At 41.9% G+C, this 22894-nt stretch overlaps 4 protein-coding genes across 4 annotated transcripts; 3 read left to right on the top strand and 1 right to left on the bottom strand.

Annotated features, from left to right (window-relative positions):
- Positions 1-96: 96 nt before the first annotated feature.
- Positions 97-415, bottom strand: RB195_009465 (uncharacterized protein; the record flags this gene model as incomplete). The annotated part of the gene is made up of 2 exons (XM_064190027.1): positions 97-303; positions 368-415. The coding sequence occupies 2 exons, from the start codon at positions 413-415 to the stop codon at positions 97-99; spliced, it is 255 nt and encodes an 84-aa protein (XP_064047610.1).
- A 15428-nt stretch (positions 416-15843) lies between these two features.
- Positions 15844-16065, top strand: RB195_009464 (uncharacterized protein; the record flags this gene model as incomplete). Its single annotated transcript, XM_064190026.1, has 1 exon — positions 15844-16065. The coding sequence occupies one exon, from the start codon at positions 15844-15846 to the stop codon at positions 16063-16065; it is 222 nt and encodes a 73-aa protein (XP_064047609.1).
- Positions 16066-17868: 1803 nt separating this feature from the next.
- Positions 17869-18216, top strand: RB195_009463 (uncharacterized protein; the record flags this gene model as incomplete). The annotated part of the gene is made up of 1 exon (XM_064190025.1): positions 17869-18216. One exon carries the CDS (start codon positions 17869-17871, stop codon positions 18214-18216), a length of 348 nt encoding a protein of 115 aa, XP_064047608.1.
- A 1633-nt stretch (positions 18217-19849) lies between these two features.
- On the top strand, positions 19850-20734 carry RB195_009462 (uncharacterized protein; the record flags this gene model as incomplete). Its single annotated transcript, XM_013450587.2, has 1 exon — positions 19850-20734. One exon carries the CDS (start codon positions 19850-19852, stop codon positions 20732-20734), a length of 885 nt encoding a protein of 294 aa, XP_013306041.2.
- Between the last annotated feature and the right edge of the window lie 2160 nt (positions 20735-22894).

Genomic DNA, 22894 nt, shown 5'->3' with positions numbered 1-22894 from the left:
CGGATCTGAAGAAAAGAGAATTATTCCTTACGGAAGTTTTACTTACTGAAGTCACGGAAATAGTCATACAACAGTCTCAGAAAGATAACCCTATTTTCAGTGTGTTCTACACTTTGAAGTTACCCTTATCGCTCCGCTCGATTGACAAAGTGCGCTTGAATTATTTTTGCTGTTGAGGTGGTCTCCATACCGAAATCTATTGTGCTTTACGTGCAGAGCCGAGTTGATATTATTCGGAATAGAAACATGTCCCTTAAGCTCCTGAACGCATCCGGCAGCGACTGAGCATGTAGGAAGGGTGTTCTGGGGTAGGAAGTAAATGCGATGAGCGACAAGCTAAACAGGACAAAAGCAGTGGCTAGGAAACCATGCGAGAATATCGAGCGCTCCGCCCCATATCTTCAACACCAGCCATCCTTCTTCCTGACTTCCTGATTGATCTACGTTTCTAAAACCTGGATCTTTCTCGAGCAGAAGGAAAATACAAAATCAGTGTCATCGAAAGCATGATCTTAGAAGAATTTCACTCCGAAAAAGGGAGGATTTGCAGCTGTTCAAAGATAGGAGTCATTTGCAAGAGTTTTATGTGGGTGGATTCCACAATATTGAAAACGCACAAAAATGGAAGGTGTGATGAAGTTTTTCACGATCTTCCAAAGGAAAGTATGATGTACCTCGATTTCCTAGATTAAATGAAAGCCTTAAGGTAACTCTCCAATTTGATCAATAAAAATGAAAGTATTGCTGATCATCTGCCTGAACAAGACGAAGAGAAACGGAAAGACATGTAATGGTAATGTTAGATGTTGTGATCAAGGAATAATAAAACCCCACACTTTATAGTCGTGAATGTAGGGACATCTCCCTCCTCCTCCTCTTTCAAAAAAAAAAGAACAACGGAAAAAAGAAAACAGGCTGTCGACGTCTCTTTCATTGCGGGAGCAAAGACTAACCATGATTCAAGGCGAAAGCAGGGTATCTTCTGATTCTATAAGGTCCAACGCCGTTTTGTCAAACGGCACAAAGCTCGGTGCAGCTACGTTTGCTGCTGTGCTTGAAGCAGTGCCGCGAAAAAAACGTTTGGGATCTAGCTGAGACCACCGCGAACTGCAGCGATGAGTGGTGCTAAACAAGGATCCTCCTCGATACTAACCGCTACGCTGCCCTCCGCACCGCTTCGAGCGTAGCCGCTTACGCAACTGCATCGAGTTTCACGCCTTTCTGACCCAGCTACAATTCAAATGAATTCCATTAATGGTACAATGACTCAAAGCGTGACAAGTTGATAGCTTCTAGCAAATCGCTGAGGTAACCTTTTTTTCTGTTGCCCTTTCTTGTGTAAAGAATGAATTCCGCACTGCGAAATTGGGAGTAACAACGAAGCATTTTGAAAGAAATTGGAGATTCGCGACAAAAAAATGCTTCTTGTGGCATGAACCATTCGTTAAAACTACAGTTCTCCGGTGAATAGAAGTGGGTGTCAATGACGTTACAGGATACTTTATTAAAATGTGATAACTATTGAATAGTTAAATATTTTTAGAAAAAAACATTCGTATGCATTTATGAAAAAATAGCACATATTCTGACACGGGACATGTATATTACAAAAATAAATGTAGCGCTATATATTGTGGATTGTACATACCTTGTGAAGCTCATATCGACCATATTTAGGCCCTCTCCCTTCCTCTCCTTCAGTATGCGCTCGTTTAAACCATATATGTAAATCTGTGGACTTTGTTTAGAACTTTTTATCATTCTTAGATACTCTTCAAATCTTTCTGATATGAATGAACGAGTCTGAACGTACGGCTAAAGCCGGACTCCAGACTTTTTATGGTGTTCGCTTCGCTCTACTTCACTGGTCAATGAAAATTAGTAGTAGTGGCATTTTCTGCGAAATCAGATTTGTGTTATTCTAACGACTCTTTCTTTCTCTTTTTTACTACAAATAAAGGCGAAAGATTTCATAGTTTTCTTTCTAAACGCATCAGTTTTGCATTTGGAGAGTATTCAAACTTCAACTTCAAACACTACCTCGATTCCAATATCATGATCATGATATATAATAACGGGCTTATTCTGTCACGTGTGTGTGTGTCAGTCACGAAATTCAAAAAGGGGGGTGCGACGGGTCCACCGGCGTCGAGTTGGTGCCTCGACGCTAAAAAGCTATAAAATGGGGTGCGACGGGTCCACCGGCGCCAGATACCTATAGAAGGGGGTGCGACGGGTCCACCGGCGCCAGATACCTATAGAAGGGGGTGCGACGGGTCCAGATACCTATAGAAGGGGGTGCGACGGGTCCACCGGTGCCAGATACCAATAGAAGGGGGTGCGGCGGGTCCAACGGCCTCAGATTGGTGCGCCGGCGCCAGATATCCATAATATGGGGTGCGACGGATCCACCGGCGTCGGTGGACCCGGTCATTGGTGCGCAATAACTCAGGGTGCATTACGTAAAAGATAAATGGTGCAGCCGTTTCAAAACCGTGACCACTGGGCGCTTTGCTCTTCACCGTCATGACTGCTCCGTGTGCATATTTCCTTCTTTGTTCGCCTCAATTTTGTAGCATGCCGTTCTCAGAAAGTGGAAACACTCATGCAAACAGCTGCTTAAATAGTAGCAAGATGTTTACGTGATCTGACGTGGAACGTTATCTTTATCAGTAGGATGATGTCTTTCACGTAATTTTATGTTAAAACATCATTCTGTGATAACTATTGGGGGAAATCAGGAGGAATACGTCATACGTCGAGTAATGCTTTCAAATAGTATCTACATTAATCTGGCAATCGAAGGAGTGTTTGTAGTTGATGGTCAAATATTCTCCAAATGTAGAACTGACGCATTTAGAAGGAAAGCTCCGTAATCTTTCGCCTTAATTTATAATAATAATATAAAGAAGATAAGGAAAGCGTTGTTTAAAAAAACAGAAATCTAATTCTACAGAAAACACCACTACTATTAACTTTCATTGATCAGTGAAGGGGAGCGAAGCTAAAACCACCGAAAGTCTACAGTCCGGCTTTAGCCGGACAGTCAGACTGGTAATGTAGATACATCGAAAGCATTGATCGATGTATGGGTTTTCCTGCTGATTTTCCCCAACAGTTATCACAAAATGATATTTTAAGGTAAAATGACGCGAACAACATCATCAGAGTGATAAAGGTAACCTTCCATGCCAGATCATGTAAACTGTCGGCTACTATTTAAAGGCATCACCCCACGAATCTGAGGTGGTGCAGATTTCAGGTGGAGTATTCGTATACGGGATGGGAGACTACGGAGAGGGGGGGTGATTCCGTCCATTTCTTCCTAATTGCCGTAAAAAACGGCCCGGAAGATACGGCTTCATTCGTTTTGGCGCACCATTTTGTACAAGAGGTTCGATTGGAGCGCGCCAGTCTTGTGCGGCGCCGCATCTTCCGGGCCGTTTTTTACGGCAATTAGGAAGAAATGGACGGAATCACCTCCCTCTCCGTAGTCTCCCATCCCGTATACGAATACTCCACCTGAAATCTGCACCACCTCAGATTCGTGGGGTGATGCCTTTAAGCAGTCGTTAGCTATGTGTTTTCAATTTCTGAAGAAGGCATGCTACCACGTTGAGGCAAGCGTGCAAGGAAGTAGATACGCGGAGGAGTCATAGAGGTGAAAAGCGACGCGCGCAGTGGTCCGGCTATGAGGCGGTTGGAACTTCTCACCAACCTTTCGCGACATGCACACGAAGTTACTGCGCACCAATCCGACGCCGTGGTTCGAATTTCGTGATACACAGACAAACACACACATACATACACACACGTGACACACTAAGCCCATTATTATATAGGGTGAAGTTTCACCCTTTATCATGCTCACATGATAATGGTTTACATGCTCATGTCTACGTGCTCTTGTGCAGAATATCTTAGAAGAGTATTTCTACAGAGTATCGCTACGCCACTGTCATTCGTGACGGCGATCTCATTTTCGATAGACTATTTGACTTTTTCTTTCTGCTTTTTATAGGAATTTTGATTGTGGGTGAATCCATTGCAATGATGATCATTATTAAAATAAAAAAGATGAACTCTCCGCTTCTTAAGATTATCACGGGACTCGTCTGGCCCAGCCTATGAAAGAAGCCAACTTTAGCATGTAAAAGGGAGCAGCAGCATGTGAACTATACTAGGTAATAACTAAATCACTGATGTGAACATAAAAGTAGCGATATAAGAACAGGATAAGCATAGAAGTCTGGCGTTACACTTGGGATGCGCCCCCACGTTCACTTCAATTCAGAATCGTTTGACGTTTACGAACTTGTAACTGTCCCTCATAATGACTAGCGGAGGCTACCCGATGTGTCAAGTCAGTGTTTCTATCCTCCCAGACAAGTCTGGTTTCAATTTGTCCATGCCGGGGGGATGAAAGGCTTGGTGAGCACTAGGGCGGATTCGAACCTCCGATCGATCTTGTAGACAGCGGAACCTCTTATCGTCTGCGCTACACTCGCTTGTGATCACAACTACTGGCCAACAATCAATACCTGTCAGGAATGAAATCACCAGTGCCACTTTTGGTCATCAGAGCTAGCGGCAATGGAGTATAGCGCTAATCTTGGCTGTGAAATAAGTTCGGATAGATTGAAGTTATCCACCGGTTTCCTTAATTGTCGAATATCTTGTAGATAACATAGATTTGCTGCAATTTACGGGTTTCTCAAATGTAAAAAGTCGAGAGTTAGAACAGGAAATTATGTGGTGTGGTAATGGAATGGTTTGGCGTTAGTGCGTCAGTAGGGCCGAGATGAGAAAGAGAAATGCGGTGAAAATTTCTAAACAATGCTAACATCAATGAGGGCTCAGGTCTAATTGGTCTGCTGAAAGAAGACATTAAAGGCACGAATCTGAGGTGGTACGGATTTCAGGTGGAGTATTCGTATACGGGATCGTAGATTATGGACGGAAGGGTGATTCCGTCCATTTCTTACTAATTGCCGAAGAAAACGGCCCGAAAGGTATGACTTCGAGCGTTCCGGCGCGCTACCTTCTATAACGACTTCGGTTGGAGAGCGCCGGCCTTGTGCATGCGCCGCATCTTCCGGGCCGTTTTTTACGGCAATGAGGAAGAAATGGACGGAATCATCCCCCCCCCCCCATGTCACTCCATTATCTACTATGCCGTATACGAATACTCCACCTGAAACCCATACCACTTCAGATTCGTGGGGTGATCCCTTTAAAGGATATTTCAGGAGGAATGGGGATACTCGTAAGGGAAAAATCAGTGTTGGATTTCCTATATGGCTTTCCATATATAATAAATGGCGTGAATACTATTTTAACTATGCTATTAAAGTTGGAGTATTCCTTTTTCAGAATAATTCAGTTACTGAAAGCGATACCACGTGGGGAACCTTACCGAGTACCTTCGTCCGAGTACCTTAGTGGAATGAAACACAAAGTAAGACACAAAGTACCTGTGATTAGTGTTGGAAGTACGGTGTTTATACGTAGTCAAGTAAACATCATTCTCAAACCATCTACGAATCCATTCCAGTTTATGAATATGAACCCCAATAACTTGTATATTAACTGGATGTTATCCAAACCCATTGAAGAGTCCATAAATGCTATAAAGGTTCACTACAGTGATTAAACAGAAAATGACGGCAAGAAAAACGTTATTCTTACAGTTTTTGCACGTATCACGCTAGTTGTTCTCGTTCAGAAACGAACAACACAAAAATTAGTTATTTTTTTTTGTCTCGAACACTGTAGTATCCCCACCAGAATCTCTTCATAATAATACCTTATGTTTTTAAAATGTTTCGGCAGAGTTCGAGAGGAAAATCGGATCTTTGTCAAGGTTGAATAGAAATTTCTTGAAGGTTCATCAAAAGACATAATGAGTTCTTTCTTTGACTTCTAGTTAGTTTCCACCCGTTGTTGACATGTGTCAAGTATTTCACTTTATGTGTATGGCTGTACTAAATTCGTCCAAAACAAGTTCTCCTCCATCCATCTACATTTTTTTCTTTTTTGCCAAAACTGGTTTCTGCGTACGTCATTGTGAACTGCATTCCGCACTCTCACTTGCGTACAAAGTACTGCTGGACGACGAACGAAGGGAAAACCGGGGTGTGATCCTCTATAGGGTAAGCGTTGTGTCCTTGAGACGGGACAACAATGTGAATCTTTCTACATAGACCTAGACAAATTCTATAACGAAGACCGCACATTCTACAAGGTCATTGCTGGCGACTTCAGCTCTAGAATCTGCACTAAAATGTCGCGAAAACTTCAGAAAGAGAACCACGACCTACAAACGGAACGAGCAATAGGAGATTCTTTTCAAATTTATCACTAAAACCACTTATGGCAACTCGCAAATCCACCCACCATCATCAGTAAAAGATTTTACCTGACAATGGCTGCTGTAATAAAGCCCTATGCAGCCCCTAATAAAGCGGAGGAAAGGGTGAAGAGGACTGTGGGGAGAGTTGTGGTGCTCTGTGCAATGATTTGTTCGTTTGTTGGCTTCATATAACTGTCATATCAGTAATAAGAACAAAAACATCTCAGGCAGCTCATGAATTTGAAAATAAGTGTTTCCGCCACTCTTTCCCCTTATCTCCCCAGCTCCGATTTATATGGAACAGTGATTTCAATGAATTCATTGTAAACCTTTTTTCTAGGATCAAGTGGAGAACAATTCTGGTCACTTGCGCTCCACTTCATCAGTGCGCTGTACGCTAGCATTCTACGTACTTCTCTCAATGAATTCCATGAATTTTGCAATTTTTCACATCCTTATGTACACGTAATTAGATGAAATGCTAGTCATTCCGCTCACTGATCATCTGACGCACCTTAGTGCAAGAGAAAAATGCCGTTCATTTCTTAGTTTGCAGTAATCACTAAAACAATTTGTGATACCTTGTGCCAGTAAGAGTTCGACAGTAAAACTGACACAATTTGTAGCTGTTTTTATTTCCATTTGTTTTCTGTTACGGAATGATTGAGAATCGTGATCAGTGAACGATAGGAAGGTATAACTGCTGAATTGATTTCTTTTAAATGTTATGCGAAGAAAGGTGCAAACTCGTACGGAACGCCTACAGCACGTAGCGATCACTTCACCGTTTAGCAATTAATTACTTTTTACATGGAAACAGAAGAAGCATCGTGCTTGTTAACGAACATCAAATAAGTGAGTGGAGAGATTTAGAGAACACCGTAAGGACAGTCAGAGGACATACGCATACAAAAAAATTAGTATGGGAACAAAAAAGAATCCGATGTGCTTGCGATGTGCGAAAGTTGACCAGAACATGACGCCTCCGCATTTTTGTTATCGTTGGGTCATCATTGTTTAGGCCGTAATCAATATCCATCCTTAGTATTTCATCCTAAGGTAATCTACTGCGTAGGTAGCTCAGCACTGAAAATACCAATTATAGTCGGATTTAAACGACTGAAGCTCAGCGGAATTACGTAGGCGGTGGAACTAGCGGCTGGGATCAGGGGACCATCGCTAGCTTCACATGGATTCATGCGAATGGCACCAGCGAGTGTCCCCTCTCGATCTCAACCTCTACACTCTAACGTGCCGCTTACGCAACTTTACGTCGTTTTGACCTGAATATAGCAGAAACAGACGATGTCATCGAAATCGAAACGAGATACGTAATGGGGGACCTGTTTGGAAATCACTATTGTTTTGAGTTATGACTAGCTCCTCGTACACCCAGTACATCCACATTAGCTCGCTTTGTGAATGATCACATGTTGTAGCTGTACTACAGTCACAAATCCGTTTTCCTCGCGACAAGCGTCGTTGCCACGCTCGTTTACAGCGGATCCACCGTAAACGTTAGCCATTATATTTTTGTTGCGAGCCCAATCACTCGAAGCAGTACAGTGATGTTTTCGCAGCCGGACAAGTATAAACTGCAACCATTACACCTGCTCAGGCGTACTTTCAACGTAAATGAGTGTTTTGGCACGATTTTATTGGGTATTTGCGCATCGTTTTTCCAACTTTTGGAAAAAAATCGGGATTTTTTTATTTCACAGGTACAAATCAACTTTCATCATTATCAACAATATCTAGTCCCATAATAGACAAAGACTCAATGCCTTTTTTCCAGACGGAGACTAAAAGCGGGGCTTCGACTAAGGAAAACGTTGAGTACTCTTTTGAGGTCATCGTGGTTTTTTGAAGGTTATTTCGCGCTCAACCTCCTTCAGAGCTTTGACAACTGCAGTGGAAGTTACGCCCAGAAAGATGCTAATGAGGTGGGTTCGAGGGACACTCACGTTTGCCTATGGGAATCCCAGACATAAGAAGCCAAAAACTGTGTTGCACTCAATTGTTGACTAAGCGCTGCACCATTAAAGGCAATATTTCACGAAATTTACGATGTTGAGGTCTCTCCGGGACCATATAGAGTTCGAGTTGTAGATTACGAGTAGGCGTAGCCACAAGCAATTCCTCAAACCTTCTTAATCACCGTGAGTAACGGCTACACCGAACGTTTGTCCGACGAGATACATTAGAACTCTATATGGTCCGACGTTGTTCCGACGAGGTACATTAGAACTCTACCAACTCCTACACGATCCTGCTCCCTCAGCCGCCCATTCACTGATTTTACTCGAATGGACTGCTAAGAAGACCTCATTGATTGTCGACCGCTCCGCTCCTCGCCGTTTTTCAGGACGAGTAGAAGGGATTAAACGTTGTCTTACTCGTAATCTAGAACTGAACTCTATATTGGCCTAAAAGACCCCAATACAGTCAATTTTGTGAGATTCTGCCTTTAACTGATTTTTTTGCCAGGCTCTAGGTTGTCAGAAGCTATCGGAATTTTGCTGAGCATTTTTCTCTCTTCTGTTCGTATAAAGGATAAAAGGGCGGGTGTAGCGCAGTCGGTAACATGTTCCGCTGTCGACACGATCGATCGGAAGTTCGAGTCAGCCCTAGTGCTCACCAAGCCCTTCATACCTTTGGGGTCGTTAAACTGGTACCAGATTTGTCTGGGAGGACAAAAACACTGACTTTGCTAACCCCTGCAAGTCATTGTATTGGCCAGTTATACGCTCGTAACCTCAAACGATTCTGAATTGAAGTGGACGTGGTGGCGCATCTCAAGCGGACTGACTAACGCCAGACGCTTCATGCTTGATCCTGTTCTTATATCGCTACTTTTATGTTCACGTCAATGATTCAGTTATTGATTCAGTTCCTTAACGTTATCCAGACACCAGTACTTAAGGATACTGCACAGTGCGTAGATCTCATTCGCCTTGGTGACAATCTTTAAGAATGCGGTGGTTTACCAACCCCACTAGTCGGTGAAACTGGTCAGTTGTTTTCCTTTTAAGGTCTTGCGTGGTGTACTTGGAACAATATCGAGGCATGGCGAGGAGAGAGGAGGAGTTTGATGGAATATGCATGGTATCAAAGACCTCGAACCATTTTCAGGCTTTTGAAAAAGACGAGTTTGTCGAAACGTCAGGCCAATAAAAAAGTTTCACCTAAACCTCGTTGGCACAACAAGAAAACATAGATTCAGTTATTACCTACTATAGTTCATTCACATGCTAAGGCTGGCTTTTTTCCATAAGCTCGGCCAGACGAGTCCCGTGATAATCTTAAGAAGAGGTCCTACCGCTCACTCAAACGATTCTTTTCGAATACTGCGCTTAGGCATCGCATGATACGACAACAAGTTCTTTGCATGCTTTTTTTCTCGTAGAAAACAACGGAACTGCACAGCTGATTAGCAAAGATTAAAAAAAGATGGAGACATAACCGGCGCCAGAGAACGTCACGAAAGACGTCTGTTGTTGAAAAGTGGGTGGACGAAAATGTGTACGTGCGCAGGCCACCTCGTGTTGTCGATCGCTTTTGATTAATCGATTCGGCAAAACTGCTGCTTTTGACACACAAAGACCGCCCAACAACACTGTGAGTGCATAGTATGATGGATTCGGCGGAGGTGTGTCTATACGTGAATGTTTTGTCCAGTACTACACTGTTCACCTATGCATGCTACCGTCGCGACTAATCACATCAACACGCGGGATCGCAGTTTGCTTTCCACAGCCAATTAATTCCTCATTCTGATCACATGAGCAGGCGATCACATGGGTGGTGGGTGCCTCTCTTCCTGCTCTTTCCTCCACTCCTCTATTTCTTGCCTTGAACTTTCGTTTCCAATGCGTTCACCATCCACACGCATCACCTTTGAGATTAAATGTATTCTGTGTCACAGTGGGCGATCAAACGTATTCAGCATACGCATCCTTTACCGTAGGAACACATCAACTGTTTACATTCACTTTCCTCCTCTTTGTTCCTAGAACAAATGAACGGTCTGCGATGCTATGAGCAGTGAACTTTGCGCCTACACTTTTGCGGCGCCGTCATTATTCAGACTCCGGTCGGTGTTCACCTACAAACTACTTCCTCCCTCGTAGGGTTAAGCACAACTTACGGCTACTTGCATACCGTAGTAGTATTTCTGATGGTAATGAGGATCTTTTTTGCTTACGGTGTACATGTGAGTTTCATTTCCCTCGAAAAATTGTGACGGTTGATGTTCTCATGTTAAACCTCTGTTTACTCGATTGATTTAGTGATCTTTTGATTTTTGTGGAAATGCATTCTAAGGACAATGGACAATAGGTAATACACGGAAAGTTTTAACCTTCATGATTATGTTCTGCCAGCGATATTTTGTGAAATTCTACTTGTAGCTGGACGTCCCAATCATATCGTATTATCCAACAAAGGTCTGGAAATGGTTCGAAGTCCTGGTACATCCCTGCAAACTCTGTTCCTCTTCCTGTCAGGGTCCTATATCGTCCCAACTACGTCAGACAAGAGGTCCCAGGAAAACGTTCCGACCTCTCTCACGGATTTACTAACGTACTACGTTAGTAGATTGTGATTCAAGGCGAATGAGATCAACATACTGTCTGCAGTATATTTAAGACTGGTGGCTCTTGGAGAGACCTCGACTCAGGACTCCTTTACGAGGGGAAATCGTTTCACCACAACGCACGCACTGTCCTTAGTCATGCGTATGTCTATTTTTTGCATTAGAATTCTGTTGTGCGTTGGAGCGCCAGTTTTGCTGGGCAAATTCGTACATTTCCCAGAAGACGAGTTTACCTTCTCTTTTTTCCTCGTAAAGTGTCATGTGCGCCACCGAAGTCGCGCGTCATGAGGTTTCACACGCCATTTGAAAAAGGAACCACCATCTGACAGGAGGTAGTTCGCAACCTTTGTGTTACGCTTTCGTGTACAGCTCAGCAAGGGTATCAGAATGAATGTTTGCGCACTTTTCATTTCTGACGAAGGTAGAGTTCGTCGGTGGTTACATACGGCTTCGTTACACACGTTACACAACTGCGTCACACACGGTTTTAACCATGCGTGAATGACTTATTATTTATTTATTTTCTAATTTATTTACTATCATTTGAGAACGTCATGCACTAGTTTGGTTAGTTTGGAGTTTCTGCAACCGGATAAAACGGCAGCGTAGCGAATATATGAGGATGATTTGGATTTGTCGCTACCCATATTTCAGTGGGGGATATGTTTTCCCGAGGGATAGTAAGTTCAAAGAAGTACCACTACCCTGAGTTCACCCCGCAATGAAATCGATCAAATCATATTGGGGAAAACATGGCAAGAAATCCAGGTGGATTTATTTCCTCGCAAATTATTCCTGCAAGAGTAAATATGAATGCGGTTCTGTTCGACCATAGCTAATGGATTCTTGAGCATGCAGGCAAACCGTAGGGTAAAGTCAAGTGAACAAAAATCGTTGGGCGTAGACGTGGTGACACGCCACTCCCAGCCATTACAGACAGTTGTTTGTTTTGCCACACATACCTTCGCAATATGTGATGTTGATTCAGTGTTGCCCTTTTCTCTCCCAATCTATGCGTCGTACTCTGGAATTTCGTGACCTGACAATCCTGAACGACGACATCACGGGTTCTTTGAACGGTCATGTTATTGTTTTAAATTGACGTTCAATAACACATCAATCCGGGCGAATTGTGTCTGGACGGAAATAGCTTCGAGATGTGCGGACGAAAAGAGTGCTCGGGTATGGCGCTGCACCATAACAACAACACCACTTCCTATTCTCCGACGTTTCTACTCCGGTAGTGCCGCTCTTTTTCCGCACCTTTATTTCTCATTTAATCTTCACTATACATGCAGGACATGCAAACTATTAATATCGTGTTATCAAAAAGTGCAACTAGACGCAAATTTATTTTTGTACTTATACATTATTTTTATTTTTATACTACACTTACAGACTTCTCTTTTCCGAGTGTCCCTATCTTTTTGTTTTACGTCCTTTTCATCTAAATACTTAAAATGCTGGAAAATACAAGATATTCTCTCAGAATAGAAGGTGTTTTACTCTCTGGAAAACAAAAGATATGAAAAGTTTACGGACGTGTAAAATTGAGAGATAATGAAGACATAACATTAATTAGACATTAAGCATAACACACATTAAGCGTTAATGGAAACACTATTTGTGATGCAAAAAAACGCTTTTAAATCCAATTCTATGTATTCTGCTCAGAAAAATTGGTGAAATAGTGTTTTTTCGTAGATGAATTAAATAACTATTAATTACATTAATATCGTACTAATATTAAAACGAAAAAAGAATTGAATTCCATAATTCGAACTTACTCTGATAGTAATCTTGTACGTTGTGATGAGTTTTTGTTTTTTTTTTATTTCAAGCAAATTAAAATCAAGACTTTCCCCTGTAATGTTCACGGTACACGATTATAATTCAGAAATAAAACATAACGTCCCAACAAAAAAAAGCGTTCTTAAAAAATTATCCCAGACGCTCTTAATCCTAGAATCGTCTCATAAATAAATGCGAACGGTTTAATGTTGCTGCACAAACAAAAGTTCTTCATCCATGTTGCAAACAGCGTGACATCATCTGCACGCACCGTCATGCGACGAACACGTCATGATCACATGCCGATGCGTAAAGCTCGTCCGATATGGTCTCGTTAGCGTTTCATCTTTTTTTTTAATCTACCGCTATTTCGAATCGTTTAGGTAAAGTCTTTTCATCAAATGTTGGTTTTCGAACATTGCACTTCTTAACGCCTTGCATTTTATCTTTGTTTGAATTTACGTCGTTCTACCATTAAAAAAAATACATGGATTGCATGTGCACAACGCTATGCTGATCGTTCTTCGGTTCTTATTGACTATGTGTGATTGAAACAATAAAAAGTGTACCAAAAGGGCAGCACTTGAAAACACTCGGCCGATCGAACAACGAGGTGATTCCTGTCACGAGGATTTGCGAATGTTAGGAATATGTTTACATGTGTGACCACTTTGGTACTTTGTAGTTGTGAAGAACTCTTAGGTAGTGTAAGAACCAACGAAATCACACGAATCATCGGTAACATCCGAACTGATTCGTGTGATTTCGTTGGTTTCGTTAGTAGAGTTACATAGTCAGATCCAAACGACTCGAACGACATTAAGCTCGATCCGGTAGCGTAAGATGCGCGTTGTCGTGGATCGTACTAAAAAAGATCGAGATGGGACCTTTACTAGCGCCACTCTTTGCTGCAGTTTGCCATGGTCCCACCTCAAGCCCAGCACCGGATTCACCACATCGCTTCGAGCGCGGCCACGTATGCAACTGCACCGAGCTGCAGGTGGTTTTAATCTGCCTGTAGCAGTTTTGTTTCTTTTCTTCAAATTACTTCTTAAATAGTAGCAAGAACGCAGATCTCCGTTGTTTGCAGCCGTTTTGTTGCAAAATGATCTTCTTTGATTTAATTGTCCTTCCCTATCTTCATTTAAAAAAATGACGTCTTTGATAAGTTGTGACAAATGGAGTATGTAATTTTGCGTCCTGTTGCTAGTGCAAGGCCTGCACTTTACATTTACTTCCTAAAACATGTCACAGTAAAAGATGACAGAAAATAGAAAGATATACATTTGTAAATAATTATTATGAAGTAGTGCTGGCGTCGAGTGCGGTCGTTCTAATTATCCTGCACATCGGTCCGGCCAAAAGCCTGTAATCAAGTTACTGGGAGGTGGAAAGGAGGCGGATTGGAGTCGCCTCCAGCGAATAACCTCCACTTTTTCACTCTAGGAGAAAAAAATGTTCTCCTAAAACTCATGGGACTAGAGATCGGCAAGCCCTTGTGTTTTAAAATTATATGCAAGAAACAGTAACCAGAAAGAGTCTCCTTATTCTGGGGGAAAGCGTGGTACGGTAGCTCCGGGAAAGACGGTGTGGTAGGAGTCGTCTAGGCTACTGAGACGTAAAAGGACTAAGATGACGATCTGTACTTACAACGCATGTACGCTTACATCGGAAGCGGCCATTGAAGATCTGATGATGGAAAGTAGGATGATTAAGTACGTCGTCATCGGACTGACAGAAACGAGACAACACCACCCTCTCAAAGCGGTATATGAAATTGGAGAAGTTCTTAGGAACATGCGACAGTTAGAGGAGTTGGTGTCCTCGTCAACACGAACAATGAATGGCAATGAACATTCATTCTTTTGAGCAACTTACGATCCGAATCGGACGTTTACGGGTGAGAAGATGTTCAACGCCAGTATTGACTATCTTCGTCTCTTACACTCCAACATCAAACACGAAGAAGAAGAAGTCGAAGCGTTTTATATGGACCTGGAGAAGTTTTACACGGAAGATAGTATCTTCTCCAAGGTCTTAGTTGGCGATTTCAACGCCAAAATTGGATGTGGGAGTGACCTAGTAGATCCATAATGAAATTAACGTCATCATCGTCAGTAGAAGGTTTTGCTTGACGGGTATCCCTGTTGTACCAAAGTTTTATAGGGTATCGGACCATCGTCTTCTTCAAGGAAGATTTTCTATCACACGGAGAGGAGAGAAAACTGCAAAGTTTTCAATGCGAACTTCCAAAACCATCATCGACTGGGAATTCCTCGCTTAGCTTGTCGGCTCTTGGAAACATTCCACAGTTCCACAAAGAAGGGGGATACAGAAAGTTATTCAAAATTTCTACTCAGATCTCTTAGCCACGTCCACTTGCCTACCCACCATCTAAGGACATCTGACTCCAGAGGTCTTCTCTTCCGACGTCCGACATGCCATAATGTCGGTGAGGAATCGTACCTCACCCGGTCCCGACAGAATCAAGCTTGAACATCTGAAAAACCTACCGCCACTCTTTACCAACGCTATGGAAAGGCTCTTCAGCTGTTATTTGTCGAAACACGAAGTGCTCTAGCAATGGAAAACCAGCAAAACTGTGATTTTGTACAGGAAGGGAGACCCACAGGACATTGCGAACTATCGCCCAATCTGCTTACTGTCTGTCATCTATAAACTCTTCACAAGTGTAATACTAAGCAGGATAGAAAGAACATTAGATGAAGGAGAGCCATACTAGCAAGCAGGGCTTCGAAGAAGGTTCAGTACGGTTGATCACGTACACAACTTCACGATCAAAATTGCTCCATTCTACAGTAGTGTTCCAATTGACGTGAAGAGAAGGGTTCGTCAAGATGACACAATCTTACCCAAAATATTGATTGCCACTCTATTCAGTGCCACAGAAGTATTGGAATCGGATAACCTGTGAGTGAAATTTGACGGTCGGCATTTACGCCATTTTCGTTTCGCTGATGACATGGTTTTGACAACATCAAGTACAAGACGATGTTCATGAAAAACGAATCGGTCTCCTATGACCCATTCACATTCAACAGGATCTGAATGCTCCAGCTATGTATATCTATGTTGGGAAATTAACATGATGAAGGACCTGACCTCCGAGATAGACAAGAGGAAACGAGCGGCTTGGGGAGCATGCAAGAGAATAGCGGATGTGGTGAAGAGGACTAACATTTGGCTCCGTGCTCACCTACTCAGTACCACATTTCTTCCTGCTTTCACCTACTCGTCAGAAAAGGGAGTGTTTCGCAAGCAGGGGGAAAATGCGTCAGCGTCATTGAACGTGGAATTGAAAGGGTAATCTAGGAGTATCCAGTTTTATGCAAGTCAAATAAGGGATTCGAAGTTCACTCCTACGTCACCAATCGAAGATCAGAGTGCTGGCACATATGCCAGGGAAAAATGTGCAATAAATAAAATGGAAAATAAAATTAGATGGGCTGGATACGTGATGCGTTTTAACGACAATCGTTGGAACAGAGCCGTTAGTGACTGCATACAACACGACATTAAAGGACCGCTGACCCGTTGGTCATACCTCTTTAGGAAGTCCTTCAAAGGAAAATACGATGCTTTTGGAGTCCCTCGCGGAATGAGAAGCCATTGGGCAACCCTTGCGCGCGTTCGGGACAAATGGAGGTATTACTGGTGCCCCGCTCGACTATGCAATTTCACCAAGTTTATTTGAAAATGTAATTTTAATGGACAAAAGTTAAGTTGGTTTTTCCAGAGAAAGAGCTATTAAAAATCATATTCTCATATCATATCATGTTAAAATCATATTCCAGTTTTAAGCCAGCTTTCAGCCAGCCCTTCCATCCTGCTTTTACGCGGAAGATTTTTGAATGGAAAACGAATTATCACAAAAACTGGATTTCACAGCAGAAACAGGATCCTGACTCCTATATACTTTCTCTCAATCGTTTTTGGATTGTCCGGTTTCTGTTCCACTGAAAAAGAAGTGGATGTTCCACTATCTAAATCTGCCTACATTTTTCGAGGCCACGTGGTTTTGTGACGTTTTCCATTTCATCGGATTCGCAGGGATGTAAATAGCTTTCGAATCGAATTTTGCTGATTTAGGAAGCCTGTGCAAACTTCCGTCTTTTGCAAAACTGTTTGTTGCATTTTGCTAGTTCCAATGGGAAAAGGAGATTCCTGGTACGCATAAATTTTGTACGTTAAATTCTTCATGTCCATTGACTGAATAGTACCATGCTGTGATAGTTGTGTTAGTTTTTCTGCCCCAAAATTCCCAGAGTATTGATTAATGGCTACTGTAGAGTTTAATATTTGAAAATTTTCAAATGTATTCATTCAAATGATTTGTGACTTTTCCATCTGGCTTTTCATTCCTTTTCGTAGGCTGTTTGTTTCAAAACATTTAGGAGGAGAATTGAAATAAAAATAAATACGTTTAGTATACTTAAAAAATCACCTTTCGTTCCTAAGAAAAAAACAGCTTTAGCTTTTAACATTTCAAGGGGATTACTGTTATTCCGTTTTGACATGGTATCATGGTTCAGAGCTAGTAGAAGCAGTATTGAGAGCCTTGGAGCAATTTTAAAGGCAGCATGCCACGAAGTTAACGATGTTAGGATCTCTTAAGGACAATACAGAATTCAGGATGATGATTTTCAGGACGAATATGAGTGTATTGTCGCGCAATCCCCCCTCCCCCTCCTCCTCTCTCTTTCCCCCTTCGCGTGGGAAAGACCTTATGGCGACCGTTTGTTCCTACGAAACGATGTACCTTAGAACGTATAGACGGCCGAACATACGAAAATCAGGATCCCTCAGCAGCATATTCAATTATTTAATTATTCTCGTACAAGTTTTATTTCCAATTGTAGTTTTTTTTTAAATCAAAGGGTTGAGAAAATGGCTTATGATTTTGGTTTTCTATTCAATTAAAACCAATGAATAGGCTGTTCAAGGGAACTGACGTGTGTGCAGAGGTGACGCGTTCTAACGTGTCTCGTAGGAACAAATGCTCGACAAAGTCGTTTCCCACGTCGTTTTTCGGGGGGATTTGAAGGAAATACGGTAATTTGCACGACAAATCCGACATTATCCATGAGAAAACAATCGCCAATTTTGTGCTATGCTGTCTTTAACCGAGTACGATCCGCAACATTTCCTGCAAAAAAACCGACACGACACGGCCACATATCATGTGATGACGTTATTCGGGATGATGTGTTGTCCTCATTTCGAAGGCAGTTTCAAGGCGGAAATTCCTGCAAGCGCTGCAATAACGGCAAGCACCTTGGGAACGGCGAGTGTCGCCCAACATTGCCGGCTATCGATCCGCGGCCGTTGCTGCAAAGCTGCAACGAAACAGGCGGTGTCTCGGCGAGTCATCGCAGCAGAGGATCGCACGTTATGTTGCACGGATTGCGGCATAATGTACGACACAGTCTCACTTATTAACTTCTGCATAGCTATTTAGCTTTAGGCTTCCGCTGCGACGCTCAGCTTTTGCGCAATTGTTTCCATGCTCGGTCACCCGCAATGACGCTTGCACTTTGTTATCACACATCGCTCCCCGAAACTCATCTGCTGTACGAATTGACGGATTCGTTTGCGGTTATCGTCGCGTTGCAAAATTCCACGGATTCCTGGGGGATTTTTTGCCCTGATGTGTGTGTGTGTTTTTTTTTCTCTGGAAGAAAAACGTGTTTGTTTGGGCTGTACGCGACGTTGGAAACCGGCATTACGATTGCAACTGAACTTCCTTTTCCTCAAAATACACTTTAAATTACCTATCTTTTGCCGGAATTTCTCTCGTTTAGGATAAAATTTAATTGGGGGTGCGGCACTCAGGGTCCCTCATTTCTGGAAGTATAATATATAACCAATTCAGTCGGAGACCAATCTAGCACCCAAGCATTACTCCTAGAGGATAAATCTTATGTAAGTTAAAGTTACTAAGAGAAAAGTGTAAGGTAGAGCTTCCAGAAATAAGGGCGCCATTGAGTTTTTTCACTCACTTTTTCTTAGCAATGCTCGCTCATTGCATTTTTCATTTCGATGTTTTTGTCAGTCCCATTGAATCTCTAGCATCCATAGAATTCAGAAGAGGGTTTGCTTGAAATTATCCATCTTCAATCATTGTATAATCCCCCATGAAAAGAGCGGATTTTGCCACCAGCCACATAGCGGATTCGTTTCTCGTCAAAGTACATTTCACGATAGAAAGTCGATATCAGCGATCAGGAAATATTGTTAGGAGAACAATGCTATGCATTAAAGCCAACAGCGATTTGTTCAATGATGAAACTCAGTTAGAAATTTCAATTTTTGGTTAGAATTTTCTATTTTTAAGAGAAAAAAACCTATGGGGAGCTTCAATAGCTACCAATGGGAATCACAGATTCTCCACTTGCACGTGCACAAACCCGGAAGCTGCACCGGCTCCTTCCTTCTCCCGCTCTCTCTCTGAGTTTTTGCTTCTCAAGTATTCGTTTGACGTAAGAAATTATGCTAAAATCTTTTTATTCTCGGTCAAATTGTCTTCTTGTCATCTTGTTACCTAACTTTTTTTCTCCTACGCATGCTGAAAATCCTTCGATTCTCTGATGTTATGCTGTAAAGTTTTGCTCAATTTCTTGTAGAAAACTTAGAATTTGGGGAAAACTGAGAATTGTGCCGGCGATATTCTCAGGGAGAAAGAAGAAGAGTCTAGACATTTCTTCATCTCTTTGCCATAAATCTAGGAACTCATTGGATTCAGCGAAAAATCTCCGTCTCCTTCGGAAGTCTCTATCAACTTTTTCCAACTTCTCTTTATGATTTCGTGGAACTTTCTGGAAGTTTTTCGTGCTGATTTTTGTTTACATTTACGACTGTTTACTTTTCGTGCAACTTTTATTTCTGCTTACGCATTCATAGTCATAGAGTTCCATTTTCGGTTTGTGATATTCTTTCGTAGTATTCCAACGTTTTGTTGTTTTTTCTTCGGCACTTTCCTTATCTCCCGCTCGTTTTTAGTGCCGCAATTTTAAAATCTTGAATTTTCCCGCGTCGCCGCTGGATTTGTATACGTTACAACAGTGGAAACTAGTCATTTCTAGGTTCTCAACATGTCCATCACTGTCACCGGGCCTCGTTTAGGGCTTCATCACTGTTCGTCTGAAGAAACGAAAGATCTAAGGAAGTTGCACTCGGATTTCGTGTACTGTGGAATGCTCCTCACTGAGGAAGGAACAGTTCTCAGTGGTCTTGGCACAGAAGCCAGTCGTGACGGGATTTTAGCTACTGTTTCTGGATATAGGATACAATATGATAAGCTCTGCTTGGTAACACCGTTCAAGTCAAAGTACATGCCTAAAGTTGGCGATTTTGTTATTGGACGAATTATCAACGTTCAAAATGCGTTCTGGAGAGTGGAAGTGAATTGCAGACTTTCTGCAATTTTACGTTTGAACAACATAAATCTGCCTAGTGGCGAATTGAGACGAAAATGTTTACAGGACGTGATCTCCATGAATGAACACCTCGCCGTTGGAGATTTGATTACAGCGGAGGTTCAACGAGTCGCAACAAAGGGTCAGGTAGAGCTTCATACGAGGAACCTCGGACACGGAAAACTCGGACAAGGGATTTTGATTGGGGTTTTTCCATCTTTGATCAAGCCACAGGCTAAACATGTGCACGAGATGTTCGGTATTGAAGTTACCATAGGTGACAATGGGCTTGTATGGATTTCTCCAGAGATAAGCGCAACCGGAGGTTACGGTGAAGACACCACAGCAGTAGTCTCAAAGGAGAAACGTGAAACGATGGTGCGAGTGGCCGTTTGTGTTCGGCTACTGGCGAAAGGCTTTATTTTCGTCTCTGACAAAACTATCCTAGCTGCTCTTAAGTTATCCATGGCATTTAGGATCAAAGATCTTGCTTGCTCGGAAATAATACAGCTTTTCATCTCTGAGCTACGACAACTGTCACTCGTTGAGGATGTATCGTAGGAGCTTAATGAAAGTTGTTTCTGTACACACTCTTCTGATATTTGTTTCATGTTTTTTTGAATCCTTGTCCGTGTTTCAATGAAATTGTGTAATTTCCATCTTCACATGTCAAATGTTTAAAGATCCAAAAACTCTCCACGCTGGGTGAGTCATAGAAGGAATTTTCTAGTTGGGGGCGTCGTATGGCTTTTTTCTTCCAACCGACAGCTTCACTGCAATATAAATCATAAAATGTGACAACCAGGAGGACTCATTCCTCCCACACCACGTAATAAACAGGTTGTGAAATTAGATGACATAAGATTCCTAGTTGTCGTCCCATTCGTGAAGAATTCTTCCGTGGAAGAGCGTGGACGGATTTTCTCTTTGCATATCTGCTCTTTCTCCATGAACTATTATTCCAGTTTTTCCTCAATATTCGGGAGCGTTTAGTCTTTTTTTTTTGTAAATTGTCCTATGGCTTATTTGCAATGACTGCAGCATAACATTGAATTGCCATTGTCTTGTTCAGCGTTGTCTTTATTGTCTATAAAATGTCTGTCATGTCCATTATTGCAACAAAAAAGTCTCATTTCTCGTTCCTTTATTCTCCTTTTCTTCTCCTTGAGTAATTTCCCGTTTCTATGGCAACATTTCTGCGTTTATTTCTCCACTTTATTTTATTTCTCATTTTATTTCTCTTACATGCTCGTTGACACTTTATCTGTACGTTTTTCTGTTCATCTTAACGCCGATTTTGTTGCCTTCTTTGCAGCAGCGACCCTGACATTCGTTACTTTACAGTGTCAAATCTTACGGCCTCTATTACCGTTGCTTCATCAAGTTTCTTGGAATTTTCGTTTTCGTTTCGAGAAGAGCTCGGGATTTTCTGTGCTTTGTTACAGTTTATTCTCTGTAGTCTTCTTCGCTCATGTGCCCATATCGGTTATTTACTCACAGTGGTTCCCAACGTTGTGACAATAAGAGGAAGAAGTTTGCTTTTACTAATTTTTCAATTTTAAAGAGGAATCCTGTTATTCTAGGATATTTCTCGTCAATCAGGACAAATAAATAGATAGATATTTAAAAACCAGTGAAAATAACTACATAATATTGATTTGTCCATAATTAATTATTCTCTGACTATGATCATTCTCCTTTTCCGTGACTCTTGTCATATATTATCCACACCATCCATTTCGACTACCACAGATGAGTGGTGATATCAATCTTCCTCCTTTGGAAGCCCAGCCGAAAAAGTTCTCTTTGAAGACCTTGCAACTTAAGATTACTATTTTTTTATTGATGTAGAAAACTAATAGCGATAATTTTTAGGTTTTTTCTAGTGATTATAGGAAAAATCTTCCATGTGAAGAGTTTCTCTTCTTCACCTATTCCTTTCAGTTTTCTTTTTCAAACATCTGTGACATTTCTGCCGATACTGTGATTGATTTACTTCTAAGAATATCTTGACTCAAAAAAGACTCTTCAAGACTGAGAAATGAACGTTCCTACTTAAAGGCATCACCCCACGAATCTGAGGTGGTGCAGATTTCAGGTGGAGTATTCTTGTAAGGGATAGTAGATCATGGAGAGGAGGGTGATTCCGTCCATTTCTTCCTAATTGCCGTAAAAAACGGCCCGGAAGATACAGCTTCAGGCGTTTTGGCGCACTATTTTCTACAGGGAGTTCGACTGGAGCGTGCCAGCCTTGTGCGGCGCCGCATCTTCCGGGACGTTTTTTGCGGCAATTAGGAAAAAGTGGACGGAATCACCCCCATCTTCGTAGTCTCCCATCCCGTATACGAATACTCCACCTGAAATCTGCATCGTCAACATTTATTATGTAAAACCCCAATTTTGATGCTGATGTTTCTGTTTTGATTCTCTTATCTCCGTATATTGTCTGCAAAAGGAGTATTCTCCTAATAAAATGTAGTTTTCCTGGAAATTCTTTCGCACCTCCTTCCCACATCTTCCTTTCCGCATGTGGATATTTTCTTGGAATTGTACTATTTATTTGCAACCTTTTAACCGGTCAGCATTCATCGTCGCAGCTGTTCAAGGAGAGAAAAAAGTGGTGAGCGATTGTGTTCACCCGATGTGAACGTCATAGGATCGTTGTTGGAAGAAGTTGATGACGAAGGACATAAATAAACCACGCGAAGGCGCCATCGCAAC

Source organism: Necator americanus, chromosome III, assembly GCF_031761385.1.
Source record: "Necator americanus strain Aroian chromosome III, whole genome shotgun sequence".
NCBI classification, from domain to species: domain Eukaryota; kingdom Metazoa; phylum Nematoda; class Chromadorea; order Rhabditida; family Ancylostomatidae; genus Necator; species Necator americanus.
Note: the sequence above shows the minus strand (reverse complement) of the source record. Positions and strands in the feature narration are given on the sequence as shown.